This window comes from Chlorocebus sabaeus, chromosome 18 (assembly GCF_047675955.1).
Source record: "Chlorocebus sabaeus isolate Y175 chromosome 18, mChlSab1.0.hap1, whole genome shotgun sequence".
Lineage (NCBI taxonomy): Eukaryota > Metazoa > Chordata > Mammalia > Primates > Cercopithecidae > Chlorocebus > Chlorocebus sabaeus.
The window spans coordinates 49,293,757-49,310,461 of record NC_132921.1 but is presented as its reverse complement, the minus strand read 5'-3'; the positions used below and the strand labels follow the sequence as shown (position 1 = coordinate 49,310,461).

At 36.2% G+C, this 16,705-nt stretch overlaps 1 protein-coding gene across 2 annotated transcripts in view; it reads left to right on the top strand.

Annotated features, from left to right (window-relative positions):
- Positions 1 to 16,705, top strand: part of ASXL3 (ASXL transcriptional regulator 3) — a 172,856-nt gene that overhangs the window by 84,301 nt on the left and 71,850 nt on the right. For both annotated transcript variants that reach the window (XM_073006406.1, XM_007974328.3), the window contains 2 exons: positions 6,937 to 7,054; positions 7,991 to 8,110. In XM_073006406.1, coding sequence (XP_072862507.1) covers positions 6,937 to 7,054; positions 7,991 to 8,110 — 238 coding nt within the window. The remainder of the gene's footprint in view (positions 1 to 6,936; positions 7,055 to 7,990; positions 8,111 to 16,705) is intronic.

The window sequence follows — 16,705 nt, the reverse complement described above, 5'->3', positions numbered from 1 at the left end:
GCTGTTCTTGCAGAATTTTGCCCAGATTCCATGTAATTGCTGAATTTCTTAAGACAGCATTGCAAAAATTGACTGAACATGCAGCATTTTAAACTGTAGCAACCTCAGCAAATCTACAGCTTTCTTTTCTTTTGGATAGCTGAATGGCTATGACCATGCGGAATTCTTTGTAAGTGTGTTATATACATATATATGTATATATTTCCATATACATGTGATCTGTGTTTGTGAATATATGTTTCATGTGTATGTATATATGCATAAATCATAATCATATGAACCTAGGGCCAGGAGAATGATCTTAAAAATAATTACATTAGCTGATAATTAACTGTTATGGTTTCTAGACCCTGTACTCTCCATTTTACATGGGATATATTATTCTCATGCAAATGCTTGGAAGTATGTACTTATATCTCCATTTTTCAAAGGAAGAAACTAAGACCCAAGTTAGGTAACTTGCCCAAGATCACCCCGCAAGCAAGTAAATCTTAGAGATGACGTTTGAATCCAGAACCGTAGTTTAGATTCTGCCCTCTTCACAAATGCTGCCTTTCAGCATATGCTATGTAATAGTATAGATGAATTTTTGATACTATCCAAGAAAATCTACATACTTGAGTTGTTATATAGCATATGGAAAGCAATACAGCATGCTTATTAAAAATAGCATTTCTGAATAGAGGCTGCTTATCTTCAGTGCCAGCCCATATTGATAACACACACTCAAATATACGTCATTATTATTTTATTAGAAATATGTCGTGATTCAGTAGGACTTTAGTCTATACACTAACCAGTGTAGACTCTTAGAAAGAAGTAGATTTAAACAAATTCCTAAAACCCAATAGCTTTATAATCATAAGTGGAGTTAAAAAAATGATTTAAAACAAACTGTCTTACAAAATATGCCAGGCATAATTTCTTAAGTCTGAAGGCCCCCACTTTCTACCCCTGCCTGAAGCACGTTGCTACAGAAAGTGGGCTCTTTGATGTCATAGCACTGTTGATTGCAGTGTAACTGTAAGCTGGACAATCTGGAAGCTATAATGTCCCTTGACTGTTGACATAGAATACTTTTATTGCTCCCAAATATTTGAGTCCCTTTTACTTTCTAATCCTCAAAATGTTAGTTAACATCATATGTGGGGTATAATTGCATGAATAATATAGTGTTATTTCAGTAGTTGTCTTTTTTTTTTTCTGCATAAGCATATTCAGAAGCCTCTGGAGAGCAGCAGATTGCTGATTATTACCTTGTTCCCTGTCTTCTTTCTGCCTGGGTATTTTAGTTATGATCCTAAAAAGTGTGAAAAGATTAGATTCTGCATTTTAAAATATAATTCAGGAAGATTAAATTTTAGAAATTTTAAACAGCCACAAGATAATGAAAGGTTAAAGAAGGATGAGTTCTCTACAGCAAGTGACATGGTAGTGAACATAACCTTTCTATGTTGTTTGTGTTGGTTTATTTGACTTCCTTCATTATTTATTTAGGGTGGTAGAGTTTATTCATAAAGTTGCAGATGCATTTTCTTTTTGATATTGCAAAGCAGATCTATTCTTGGCATTTTGCTGTAGCTTTATATGTTTGACCAATACTGTGAAATTCCAAAGGTTATATTACATGATAATAGTTTCTGAACACGGGCATTGACATTTATCACACTAGCGGCAATGCAAGTTGTTGGTGCCTGAAACAGCCCACTGTTTTCTATATGTATTTCTAATCATTTAACTTTTAGCATTCACAGCATGTGATGTTTTCAGATTTTCAGTGGAAGAGTTACTGCATTCAGTGCATTCTTAAGCTACATTGCTTGTGTTTTTGCGTTGTTAAAATAAAGCAGGCATTACTTGCTTAAAATTCCAAGTTAACACAAAAGCCTCTGATTTGAAGTTTTATTTTATTTTTCCATTAGGATAGGAATGAAAACGAATCCATATTTTTAGAACTATCTAACAGGCTTTCTGTCTGAAAAATCAAATGTTTATTTAAAGGGTTTTTTTCTCTCTCTCTCTTTTTGCAAGAAAGTATTGCAATATGTCACTGGAGAAAAGCATGCACAGTCAGCATCTTTTGATTTCTTTCCTTGCACTTAGAGCCAGAATTGAATTATGTGAGTGTGATATGATCTTTACTTTTCCTAGACTGGGTTAGCTATGTTGTATGTGTTTCCTTTGAAAAGTGCATTCATTTCCAGGGTTAAGCTTGTAAATTTCTTTCATATTAAATAATACCTGAAAGCATTAAACTTGGTAAATCCAATTATACTCCTTCTCAAAACACCATCAATATTGAAATTGTACTCTGTGTGGTTTGGACAGTGGAACATTATACATGTGACTGGCTTGAAGGTACATTTCTTCATAGTAGACTGCATTTACACTCACCATCTGCTTGTTTATTTTGATTTTGATATTGTTTCTTTCTGGATTTGAAAGGACAGGATTTAAAGTTGTTCTACAAGATAGTCCGTTAGCATTCCTCAGTACAGCTAAGGCTTGAGACAGTTGGAGGTGTCTCATTTATATCCTCCCCTAAAATGAATCTAGACTCAAATAGACTGATTATGTAATATCTGTCAAAATAAATCACATTATAGACAAATCAACAGGGCCACCACTAGCTAATTAAGACTCTAATGTGTAATAGAAAAAGCTGCCCCTTCTAAGTTGTCACAACAAAAAATAACATCCCCTCTTTTAGGGTACCCCTGTATAGGACACAGCATCCATAACAATCTAAAGTGATCCTCTTAATCCTATTTTCTTAATCTATTCCATGAATTTATAATATCCAGGCTGTGGGATACCCAAATACAGATAATTACAAGTTAATTTGCAGATGATTTCTATTATATATGTAGCATAATGTATAATAGGAATTTTCTTGTTTTCCTAGAATTTCAGCAAAAGCTCAAAGCTGCAGACAGTATGATACCAGTAACCCTGTTTGGAAGAGAGGTGTTAGACATAGCCGCAAAGGACTAAGAGGAGACCAGATGGTCGATTGAACAACCCCCAACAGATGTATAAAAAATAACTCAAGATTTGGGGGTGTGTGTTCCAAACCTTGTATTTTCAAGGATTATGAGATTTGTTAAATCAGAGGGCTGACCATAATGGCTCGGCTACACATTGTACAGTGGGACAAGGATGCTGACTCTGCTTGTATCCTGAGCAGGTGCTGAACAGCTAGTCAAGCATGGGGAATTTGTAAAGACCTTGCCTAGGAAAGCTGCCTACTTAGATGAGAGGAACCAGGTACGTAGAGCCTGCACTGAGGGGAAGTGCGGAGGTCAGCTGGAGAGAGCGTGGTTTATGTCAGTGTTGAACGTAGTTTCAAAGGCCTCCCAGCAAAAGCCTCTTATGTATCCACTAATGCAGGCCATACAAATCTAGCAGTTGGCCCTCTACCTCCCAAAAGGTTATATGATGTCATGGCTATGATAACACTGGTTAAGACAACTTTGCTCTAGTCTTTCATTCCTATTCTCAATCCTAATCCTGGGGAACTGAGGAGAAAAAGAAAGAGGAAACAAAGGAATAACAAAACCAGGAAACCCTTCCCCAGTGAAATTCCTGATTTGAGACACAGGCATGGTCTGGGGAGGGTAGAAGGGAAGCTTTGTATTTGACCTCATGTTTTTCAGTTTTTCATCCTGAATATAAGTCCTCCGATCTTTATAAAGCCTTGGCAACCATTTTGCAGTTCTTTGCTTTCTCTGTAAACCCCCTACTCCTTTTTTTCCATCTACTCTGGGTTTTTTTTTTTTTTTTTTTTTTTTTTTTTTTAGTTTCTGCAGTAATCAAAAGTTATCCCTGCTAGTGGATATGATACTATTTTTTTACTTATTGGAGACCCCACAATTTTCACACAACTAGTTTCTTCTTGTCATTTATGTCTCACCTCCTTTGTTGCCTCCAGAGAGGCCATTTCTGACATCCCACTCTAGACTGGTTCTCCCCACCCAAGTTACTCTACTTCCTCTTTCTGGCATAATTTTCCTAGCACTTGTATGTGAATGAAACACTTATATTATTTCATGTATTTCCTTGTCAATCCGTCACTAAAATGTGGAATAATTAAAACTACTCTCATGTTCACCACTATGGATCAGCAGCACTTATGCTATCGTACAGCTGAATAGGGTCTCAAAAATGCATTGGTTGCAGAAAGGATAAGTTATATAAATAACAAAAAATGACATTTGTTGAGTATTTACTATGTGAGGTAAACTCTGATAACCACTGTTGTGCAGATTTTCTGTTTAAAGCATCTTGCCTGCGCTGCTGCCTCTGTTTTGTAGGGACATTGACCCAAGTCATTTACCCAGCAGCTAGTTGGTTAAATCTTTCTCTGACTCTACAACTCCTTAACCACTGCATCACACTGCCAGTTTTTCAGAAAATTCTGAAATTCTGTAAAATTCTTCTGTAATCCCAGTACTTTGGGAGGGAGGCAGGGAGATCGCTTGAGGTTAGGAGTTCAAGACTTGCCTGGCCAACATAGTGAAACCTGTCTCTACCAAAAACAAACAAACAAAAAACTAGCCAGGGGTGGTGGTGCAAACCTGTTATCCTTGCTACTTGGGAGGATGAGGTGGGAGGATTGCTTGAACCCAGGAGGCGGAGGTTGCAGTGAACTGAGATTGCACCATTGCACTCCAGCCTGGGCATCAGAGCGAGACTCCATCTCAAAACAAAACAAAACAAAAGGAAAAAGAAAATCTTTTTATACAGCAGGCATTTAGTTTTGTTTGCCTACAGACACATAGTGTGTGTCAGGGCTTTTAAAAAATATTGTACTGAGAAACAGTCAGGTGGTCTGATCAGGAAACATAAATTCAAAAAACATCATACAAACAGACTCAGTGTTGGTCACCTTCCTTTATCCTTGCCTTGTCTTTTTAAAATTAAAAATTGCTACGGGTTTTTATTCTTACATTATTTTTATTATGGCTTTCTTCTGATTACTAATTTTTCTATAGCAGAGTCCTCTCAGCTCTAGAAATTGAGGTCAAAATTTTCGTTGCTTTAATTATTATTTACCACAAATGCTCTAAAAAGACATGCCAGCTTTGACTTAATGATTCCAGCTTCTAGTTAGTTCATCTTTTTTTCCCTAAATATTTTCTAAAATAAACTCTCTAACCACACACACACACACACACACACACACACACACAGTATTTTTAAAATGCCTAATTTTTTTCTCCATGAGAAGTAGTTTAAATATATGCTATAAAGGCTCCTGAAAATTGATCACTCTTTGTGCAGGCTTAATTGTTTTGTGAAGTCTTACATAATGGGGAGAGATGGACTTAATTGTAATTTAAATTGCTATGTTGCTGTGTTCTGTTTTATTATTGGATTGTTAGGTTAATTTCTATAAAGTACTTTGAATCCTTATACAGTGCTAGACAGATTGATTCAATTATGTGCAAAATTTATGTGCAATTATGTATACATCTTGAAGAAAGAGTAAATGTCTTAAATATTTTATAACACATATGTCCTCATTAAATGTATTATTGACAGCAGGCTAAAGGTGAGAAGGAAGGCATATTATTAATCTTTGTATTTTTTGCCCCTCTCCCATGTATAGTAGCTGGGTACTTTATGAAAACTTAGTAAATGTAAGAATCAAAGAAAAGATGTCTTATGTTATCATTAACAACCATATCATTTGTAATAGATTTCCCAAGCTTTTACTTTCTCATCAGGCTTTAAATCTTATCTGAGTAAGTTGTATGCATAATTTAAATGCTTTCTCTCATTTAAATGGTATTTAATTTTCACTTCTGTAATTATTTGGTTGCTAAATCTTATGGTTGACAAGTTGGACATTGGCTAATACCCTTTGCAAATAAAAGGACATCGTTTTTTGACAGCAAGGGAAAATACAGTCAAGGCAGTCTTTCAGGAGATTCTGACAACTCTCAGTCGAAGAACATTAATCAAGTAACTGGGATGTTGTAAAATTGGTAGAAATTACACAGAAACTAGGAATAAAAAGGATTGAGACCGTCTGAAGCCAGCCTTTTAACCTTTTGAGGAGTTTTAGCATTCCTATGGCTGTGAATTTAATGGCTTTTCAGTTTCGTGTGCTTAAGACCCTTTTTATTACAGGTAATTTTCTATATAAAGTGATCAGCTAGATAAGCTGTATTTCAAAACTTTTAAATGTCTTTTATTACATTATCATCACTGTGGTCGATTCATTTATGAAACACAAAGTGCTCCCATTTGGAGAGATTTATTCTCATATTCATTTTTTCCTGGATTTGCTAGAACCTGTCATGTTCGTGTTCTGAAGGTTAATGCCCAAAGTCAAGCAGACAGAAGCCAAGTGCTGCAAGGTTTCCAAGATTAGGACTGATTCCCTTCACAGAAATAAATGATTCCTGCCATGTTCAGTGATTTTGTGCAGTGCTCCCCACGGCTGAGTGAGTGCATCAATACTGTAGTCCTTACATGCTGTACATACTGATGACACTCAGTGTTAACTTGATTGACTGAGCGGTGCGCTGGAGAGGACGCACCTGCGAGAGAAGTGCAGACACATATATTTTTATCCTGGTTTCGAAACATTTATTTTACATTCATTTGACTTGGGAGCCATAGTTTCAAATTCCATGGACTCTCAAGCCACAGTGCTAAGGTAGAAGAAACCATTAAGTGCTGCTTTGTTGTTAGAATTATACCGAAAATGGTCTTGGGCTTATACCCTTTGCCAAAGCCTGATTTTATGCTTTTAAGGGAAAATGACATGAAGGTAACTATTAAGAATCCTGAGAAATTAAGGGCTCTGTGGAATTTAAGTCTCTTAAGAGGTTCTGTCTAATGATGGGCAAATGAGTCATTTAATTCAATTATGAGCAATTATTTTGGCTATATTTTTATGTCATATCTTTTGATTATGTTTTGTAGGCTTTGAGGCAGCAGCAGAAAAGAAGAAATGGAGTCTCAATGATGGTAAACAAGACTGTTCCTCGTGTTGTTTTGACACCATTGAAGGTGTCTGATGAGCAGTCGGATTCGCCTTCAGGTAAAGAGCTGAAATACCATATGCTTGGCCAGTTTCTTCCTGGAGGAGACTTCCTTACTGAGAGAGATGTCATGATTTTTTTCTGAAACCGAATAATACTTCCACTTAAGGTTTGGTTTAATTTTTTTATACCTTTGACTCAGTGATTCAAAAATATAGACTATTTCCAGTTTAGAAAAGAAAAATGTACCAGCTTGCTCATCATCAGCAAATGAAGACAGTAGGTATAAGAAAATGTGTAGGTGAATTGTGTTGTTTTTGTTGCTTTGGCTTTTGTTTGAATGTTGAACTTTAAGGGTGGACCACATGCTGATGTATAATACCATCAAAAGCAGTTCTTTGTGAGTGTGAATTTGTTCTTCAGTCCTGTGCTGCAAAATCAGAAATCCTTTATTAGTTTTTGTGTTCTGGCAGCATTCTTCTCACCCCAGTGCAGCCCTGACCTTTTCTTCTAATTTACCTTCTGTCACTTTATCAGTTATGTACTATTCTATTTATTGTAGATTAACGTTTGTATTTTTTGTTCCTACTTCAACATAAAGTTATTTATAAGGGTATAATCTCTCCCTCTCTTCAAGATTCCTTTCTTCTTCATCTTCCTGTCTCTGTCTTGTATTGTCTCAAAATGGCATAGTATTGTTCAAGCTTATTCGTGTATTTTACAAAAGACCTGACTCTATTTCTTTTAAAAGCTATCAGATCAGTGAACGTAGTTTTGACTCCACTATTAGGCCATCTGTTCTTGCTTTTTGTTCTGTTTGATTGATTTATTGGGCTTCTTTTTTATATCCAGTGGGGGAATCAGATTGTGGCCAAAGGTAGTATATTAACTCTTAGAAAAGGAGATTATATCTACAGTTCCTCAAACAATTTTAGATTTTTCTTTTCGAGGACAGCTAGAGAAGATAATGACATAATAACTATTTCCTTTTTTAGGATCCGAATCTAAAAATGGTGAAGCAGACAGTTCAGATAAAGAAATGAAACATGGGCAAAAATCTCCCACTGGAAAACAAACAAGTCAGCACTTAAAACGATTAAAAAAGTCTGGTTTAGGTGAGTGTTTAATAGACTATGCCATTTCACATTTTAGAAATTTATGTTTCTTCAAATAAATTATCTAAAATTCTCAGAACATTTTTTTAATGATTAAACAAGGAAATTAAAAATTTCCCTCCATTTATCAAAACCAAAAAGGGTGCTAAATAAGGAAACATTGTAGTTACAACTGAATGGTCTTAAGCCTATTACTAAATTTGTGAATGATAGTAATGGATGAAGCAGAGGGTAAAGATAAGAGACTTAAAATTGATACATGTAAAATAATTATCTGCCGGGTTGTGATTCTATCTAATGTGTAGTGCTTTGTCTGTGCAACGAGGTTATACTTTATTGGAATATGCTGTATTGGAAGAAAAAAATGCAACCTTTATAAAGGGTTCACTGAACTGGAGAGTACATTGTCAGTGGCGTCTGCTGCAGTAAAATTGCTCTTCCTTGCTTTTTGTCTATGCTTCTTAAAATATTTAGTAGTGGCTCTCTGAAAAAATAATGTAAAATTGCTGAGAAATGTGGGAGGCACAGGCCACAGGTCTTTCAAGTCAGCACCAGGTTTTCTTCGACATACTTCTTTCCTGATAACTTTTCATCAGGAACCCCCAACAGCATTCAGGCAGAAAAGAGCATGAGAATTAAAAAGACAGAAATAAACCTATCCTGGTTTGAACACTAGAATTCTCAACTGCCACTGCCTTGTTGCTGCACCTGGATCCTGATGGCTTCATTTCTCCCTCTCAGTTGTTTTACCTGTGAATAGGGTCATGATAATAACCTGGATCTTTATAATATTTTGTAAAATGTTTGGCAGAAACTACAGATTTATTGATGTGAACTTTATACCTGTTCGGCCACTTACTTTCTTGGCAACTTGAGATAATTCTTATTTGCAGAGTGTATCTGTTTATAAAATTCAAGATTTTATCTGATTTTTTTTAGTAAAGTTTTTTCAATTGTTACTATATGACAGACATTTTGCTAAATCTTGGGACATACTTCCAGCAAAAAGACTTTAAATAGGATTTATTTATATTTAAATAAGAGACCTTTAGGAAAGCAGAATCTTTTTTTATTTAAAATCTTTAAATACAGCATAATTCTCTGTTTTGCATTATTTTCAAGGCTAAATAATTTTAGTTATTCTCTAGCCCAAAATATGTGTGTTTGTGTATAACCATACTTACCTATACATTGACATATTCTTTCCTAGTATTCTGGGTGTTGTAAAGTAAGTATTTTAATGTAAGTAGCTTCTGAAATAGAAAACTATAGTGGGAGAATGATATATAAAGAATATACCAAAAATCCAAAACAGTACCACATTATCATACACTAAGGAATTTAAACGTCAGTGACCTTTAGTTAAAAACAGTCGGCTGCCAACCTTCATAAAGTTAGTGCCATGTAATGAGTGTATGAAAATTTAAGGCACAGGGGCATCCCCATTTATTTCCTTAGTTACTTCAGTACTGAAAGTTACTAAGGTGTGCCATTATCAGGATCCTCTCAGAGGCTCAGATCTTTAGTCATTCTTTTTTTTTTTTTTTATTTTTTGACATGGGGTTTTGCTCTTGTTGCCCAGGCTAGAGTACAGTGGCACCATCTCAGCTCACTGCAACCTCCGCCTCCCGGGTTCAAGTGATTCTCCTGCCTCAGCCTCCTGAGTAGCTGGGATTACAGGCACCGCCACCATGCCCAGCTGATTTTTGTATTTTTAGTAGAGACAGGGTTTCACCATGTTGGCCAGGCTGGTCTCAAACTCCTGACCTCAGGTGATCCGCCTGCCTCTGCCTCTCAAAGTGCTGGGATTGGGGAGTGGGCCACCATGCCCGGCCCAGGATCTCTTGTATTCTGATTTTTGTATCTTGAAGTCCATGCTCAATGAATTAGAGAATCAGAATTTGTTTTAATACTGAAAGTCAACTGAAAGATATAAAGACTGATACACAAGTCTGCTCTTAGGAAATCCTGCATGCCACTAAACGTCTTATATGTTAGATATCGTGTTGCTGAAGGATTTCGGCAAATTGTTAGCAAATTAAAAGGTAATGAAGGAGTGCCTCCTGATATTTCAAACCTGCTTTGTTCTAGACTATAAAGTAATAGAGATAATGAAACTAATGGAGGAATGGAGAAGTGAAGTCACATTCACTGGCCATATGTAATGGAATGGTCTAAGTATTTTAACATAAGTTATGTCTTTTAATTTTACTTCAATTTTGTACAGTAGAATGACGTCTGTTTTACAGCCGAAGGAACTGAGATCCTGAAGGTTTAAGGAGGTTGCATGAAAATGACACAGCTAAGTGATACAGGCCAAGACATATCTAACTCCAAAGTCTAAGCCGTTCATTCTGGATAGAATCTGAATATTAAATCATCTAACCTATATTTTAGACCTGTAGGCGCCACTGAGGGAAATACAAGAAATGACATGGTGAGACTACCATAGGTGTTAAAGTGCAGGTCTAACTACACATGGAAGGAGAGCTAGCAATTGTAAGATTTCTCACCCTATTCTGCATCAAACACAAGGAGGAAGAAGGTGGGATTTAAAATAAGCCAGCTGAAGTACAATTCTGTCAAAGGTAAACTGCAGGTGTTTACTGGGTAGGAACTGTGACTGGCTGACTAACCTATCCAGCAGCTGAATGGAATGGCTTATTTTGTGCAAATGAAGTCAGTAGTATTTTCGAAGTTTCCAATATATGCCCAACAGTAGAAAATGAAAAAATGTGGAATGAAAGGACGGTGCTTAAATATAACCATCTCCAGAAAATAACCCGTGTTTTTTGTTTGTTTGTTTTGTTTTGTTTTGTTTTTTGAGACAGAGTCTCGCTCTGTAGCCCCAGACTGGAGTGCAGTAGCACAATCTCGGCCCACTGCAAGCTCTGCCTCCCGGGGTTCACCCCGTTCTTCTGCCTCAACCTCCCGATTAGCTGGCATTACAGGCGCCCGCCACCACGCCTGGCTAATTTTTTGTATTTTTAGTAAAGACAGGGTTTCACGGTGTTAGCCAGGATGGTCTCGATCTCCTGACCTCGTGATCTGCCCACTTCGGCCTCCCAAAGTGCTGGGATTACAGGCGTGAGTCACCGCGCCTGGCCACCCGTGTCTTTTTTAGACAGTAATGTTTTTAATGCCCTGTTAGAATCAGACTGATGTTTAATACTCTGTAAGGCATATTTACATACATTCTGCTCTTTGCCATTAAGTTGTTAACTCCTTGGAACAGTGGCCTTTCTGTCCACATCTGTAGTCCTTACTACAACCATCATAGCCCTTCTGTTTAGTAAGTTCTCAATGAGTTTGGAATGAATGACTGATTCTAATTAACTGAATGACCTAGAAGTTTGGATGAATGAATGGCACATTCTAGGGGGTCCAGCATAGTGAAGTTCCTCCTATCTTCTTGAACAAAAATGGTCCTGTGTTGGTGGAGAAGGTCATTCTTTGTATACCGGCGTGTAGCAGATCCAATGCAAAGGAGTGATCCCCCCTCATATCCTTTAGCCAGCCAGATAGAGACAGCCTGTATTCCCTATTCTATTTTTTTTCCACCTGAGTTAGACATCTAATTCATATGGTCTTGAAATGAGGTTTTTTACTTTACTTGCGTTCTCTAGGTAGTAGTGGGTATGTATAAGTCCTAACCTGTTGAAACCATGCTGAATTAAAACAAATGCTGTAAGTCTGTTCTAATTTAAGCTAATAATTCTGAAACAAAATCCAGTGAAAACCAGAGTTCAGGGTGTAAGTGTACAGTTTTTTTCTCATTGTGATATTTTCCTAAAAGGATACAAAGTTCTTCTAATTGTCCCCTAAGTGCCTCCTCTTGATTTCTTTTTTTTTTTTTTTTTTTTTTTTTTTTTTTGAGACGGAGTCTGGCTCTGTCGCCCAGGCTGGAGTGCAGTGGCCGGATCTCAGCTCACTGCAAGCTCCGCCTCCCGGGTTTACGCCATTCTCCTGCCTCAGCCTCCGGAGTAGCTGGGACTACAGGCGCCCGCCACCTCGCCCGGCTAGTTTTTTGTATTTTTAGTAGAGACGGGGTTTCACCGTGTGAGCCAGGATGGTCTCGATCTCCTGACCTCGTGATCCGCCCGTCTCGGCCTCCCAAAGTACTGGGATTACAGGCTTTATCTAGCAATTAGTTGCTTTATCAGATTGCAAGATATTCACTCTGTGCAAGGCATGGGTTTCACTTGGGCCTTACATCTAAGGAGTGTAGCCCAAGACACAATGGACCCCAGTATGTTCTCTCAACGCTCGTCAGTACAGGAGGCACCATAGGCCCCCTCAGACTCTCTCATGCTCAGCTTCCCTAGAGAGGGTTAGAAGCACACAATAAAACAAGAATAATAATAAGCAGCTTCAAAATTTCTCAACCTCAGTTTTAAATCTTAAGTTGAAAATAAAAGAAAAAAATTTCCTCAGTCATTCTAATTCTGATGGTAATCTCGAAGTTCTCCTGAGAAATATACCACCCAGCTTGGGAAGCTACAACTGTTGATGTAGGTTTTTGGTTTTGTTCTGTTTGTTTGCCCATGGCCAGGGCTGTGCATGAAAACTATGATGATATTTCTTTGAGTAGCCCACTGATTGAATAGACTTGGTCACGGGGTGAGTGCAGTTGAAAAATATAGTGCTTCTAAAATGGTATGTATTTCTCTGATGAGGTTATAATGAAACAAAACAAAACTTTGGTGGTCCCTTTCCTATTTCTTAATCAAGTACAATAGAAAACACTGTTCTGATATGCATAAAACAAATGCTAACAATGTCTACAAGGACTCCTTTATTATAGACCTTGAAAACTATTATAACAGTAAATGTTAAACTACCAAATAACCAGGCAGTAGAAACTTCATCTGCTGGGATGAAGGGTAGGTGCCAGCTGCAAATGCGGTTAGAAGCGTATGTTTTTCTTGCCTAATCAGTTGTTTTAATAATACCCTCTCTCCTTGCCTTAGCAAAGGATAAACCACTTAAAACCCTCTCCCATGAAGATTTCTGAGACAATCCTAGTACATTATCATCTCACTGTCTTCATGGCCCTTAGAACACAGATTTGTGAATACTTTAAACTTTCTTTAGTAATATACTCTTACCACGTGTTTTCTATATCTTGGTATCTTACAATTTTCCCTAACTAAAATGTAAGTTCCTTGAATTCAAGGTCATTGACCTAAAGTAGTTTTAATTATACTTCTTCCTACGCGATCACGCAATCACATAGTAAGAGTTTAAAAAGTGCTTGCTAAACAAATGTAAGCTTCTAATGGATGTCTCCAAGGGGGGTTTTAATAAATGTCCTTGGTGGGCTTAACTTCTGGGATTCATTCCAATGTATTTTATTTGGTTTAATGTTTTTGGAGTGAAGAATTTTAGCTTTGTTGGTTTTGTAAAATGGTACATACTCTTTAAATAAACCAAAGCATAAATATAAAAATAAAGTTTGAATAATAACCGCACATCTTTTCATCCAAAATAATTATCTCCAGTGCATTATAAACGTTATTTGACATTTCTTACTGTGTATCTATAGCCAGAGATATTAGAAAATCAGTATTACACCATTTTAATTAAAAGTACAAAATTTAATTAATTTTATATTAAGTAATAAAAAAGTAAAACTAAAAAACAAAATTGTTAAATATTGCCACAAGATATATTTATATCTAAAAGTTTTCTCCAGAGTTATTACAAATATGAGAAACTGAAATAAGAATGATTACCTTTTTAACTACTCATTTCAACTTTGGACAACATATTATAAAAAGATAGGGAAATAATTACACTACAGACCTTCCTACCTGCATGTTTTTGTTACAATATTTTTTGAATATCGAAGTTGATAACATTTGTGTTCTATTTGTTTAACCATAATTCCTATAGTTCATTAACCCTGGTACTATATTTTAATGGACTCAGTGCTCCATGTAGACTTTTTACGCAATTTCTTCATTTATGAAGACTACATTGATTCATGTTGTATATTGATTAGATTTTGCCCTCTGATAGATATTTTTCCCATTAGATTTTATTCTTTGGAAGCTGATTTTTCTTCTCTGAGCGCCACTTAATTTAATTTCATTTTAGAGACATAGTTTCGCTCTGATGTGCAAGCTGAAGTGCAATGATACCATCATAGCTTACTGCAGCCTCAAACTCCTGAGCTCAAGAAATCCTTCTGCCTCATCTTCCCAAGTTACTGGGACTACAGGCATGCGCCATTATGCTAGTGTGTGTTTATTTGTTTATTTGTTTTAGATACAGGGTCTTGCTGTTTTTCAGGCTAGTCTGGATCTCCTGGCCTCAAACAGTCCTCCCACCTCAGACTTTTGAGTAGCTAGGATTACAGGCGTGAGCCACTACACCTAGCAGACCTGTTTGTCAGAATCGTTCCTCTCTAATTTCTTGAGATCGTGAGGAACTCTTTGGTTTAGAACTCTGTTTGAGCAGTGCTTCTTGTCTGCCTGGTCTGCCTTTTGCGTGTGCTTCTCTATGTGAGTGTGTCTGTGTCTCTGTGTGTGCACACTTCATGCATAATCCTTGTATGGGCTCCCTTCTGGGAAATGTGAGTCCGGAAGCCAGCAGACTACCCAGTGATCAACAAGTGTTCTGGAGCCTGCAACTTTCACAGGTTGGTGTCTTCGAACTCCCTGTGGCCGAGTAGAGAATTTCCCTCACTCTAGTGGAACACATTCCCCATGATTTTTATCATGAGATCAGTCGGGTGTCTTCTTGTATAGCATAGACTGTGGCAATGTAGCAATTGTTGCTTCTTTTCTCCTTTGCCCTACCTCAGACCCTCTAGGCCAAGTGTCTGGGAATTAAACGATTCTAAAATGACTACATCTTTTTTCCTTCTCTGGGTACTGTTGGGAGATATGAGGTACCAACTTTAATGAGATAAGACAATCATATATAATTGAATTGTTCTTAAGCCAATTAAGAGCACACGTGTAAGGATAATTAAAATGGAATTAAACATCCTTTGTGGCAAGAAATTTAGTTCATCTTCTCTGTCTTTGTTCCAAAATCATAAAACATATTTTTGCTTAGGTGGACATCTTTGAAATAGTTCTTCTTTTGACTTTGTCATAAAAGACTATGTGCCTCTCTGAAGCGTCTTTATTCTGATATTCTTAAGCATTTCGAACCATACTAAATAATAGCAGTGTAAGTTCCTATTTCTCACATTGCTCATAACATGTTTCAGAAGTAGAAAATACAAAGTTTTACATTTTTCTCAGTTTTCTAACGTTTCCTCCAAGCAGAGTCACTCTCAGTAAATGACCTCAGCTCTGTTTCATGAGACTATTTATGCCATTTAATAAGAATTAAGCAACATTTTTTTCATATATATGTATTTTTTAACATTTTTGCCTCTAGATTTGGCCTTTGCCTCTACTTCTGAGAAGAGAAGCTTCTTCCTAATTCTGGTGTAAGGTTTTTATTGTGAAATATTTCAAACATATAGAAAAATACACATGCTAGTAGAACAGACACCTACATACCCGACATCTCAACTCAACAAATACTAGATTTTTTGAATAGAAACAACTTGTAAAATTTTATATATTTGTAAGATTGGCTAGTACAGTCTCTCTCATATCGTCCTGCTTCTCTTTCTTTTGTAATAAAGGTTATATTATTTTTATAAAGTCAATTGAAGAGGTTTTTTCTTTTTTTCTGAAATATATATGTAATGAAATAGGGAGTTCCAGAGTCAAGAAAGTAAGTCTCCCTCCCCACATACAATTTATCTTTAGAGCCGTGTATAATTTGTATAATTTGTGCTTTGTGTATTTGTGGGAAAGAGGGCACAAACTCATTTTTTAAAAAGTTTTTACACATTTATCTTTCTCTTTTCAGGTTAAATTTGGAAATGTATAAAACTTAAAATAATTTGTCTTCAATGACATTGCAAAGAGTCATAATAATATGCTTTTTAAAATCTACTTTTAATTATAATTACATCTACCTTTAAATATGTACTCTATCAAGTATTGTGTCCTTACCTTTCATTCCTCTTCACATTTGTTTATACCATCTCAGGCCAGAGGTGTCTTTTAAGAGCTTAATAAAAAATATTTTTTATTGTTGATGGTTTTCATTATTGTTTTCTGTTTAATGAATGTCTGCTTTTTTCTTTTCATCTTTCCTTCTTTCTAATTATCCTTTAGTTCATTCATTAACTTCATTATTTTTACATGTAAACTGTTAATTTTCAATTTTTTTCTACCCTCTAATATATGTAATTTACCTTTAAAATCAGTTGAGTGGCATTTAAAAAAATTTGGTACCATTAAAAATTCAAGTACTTTATAATTTCCGTTACAGTTTTTTTTTCTGTAACGTGTAAAGTACATACAAGTGTGCTTTTGAATGTCTAAACATATAATGGACGTGTGGGGTATTAGATAATTGATACCTTTGTAATATAGTACTGTATTTAATTTCTTTTGGGGCAGAAAGATGAGGCTTTAGATTATTCTTCAGTATCTGTTGAGACGCACTGGACAGTTGTGTTATGTTTTGTTTTCTTGTTGCTTTTGAATGCTGGGGAAAAAACTCCTTTCTCTAATGGCT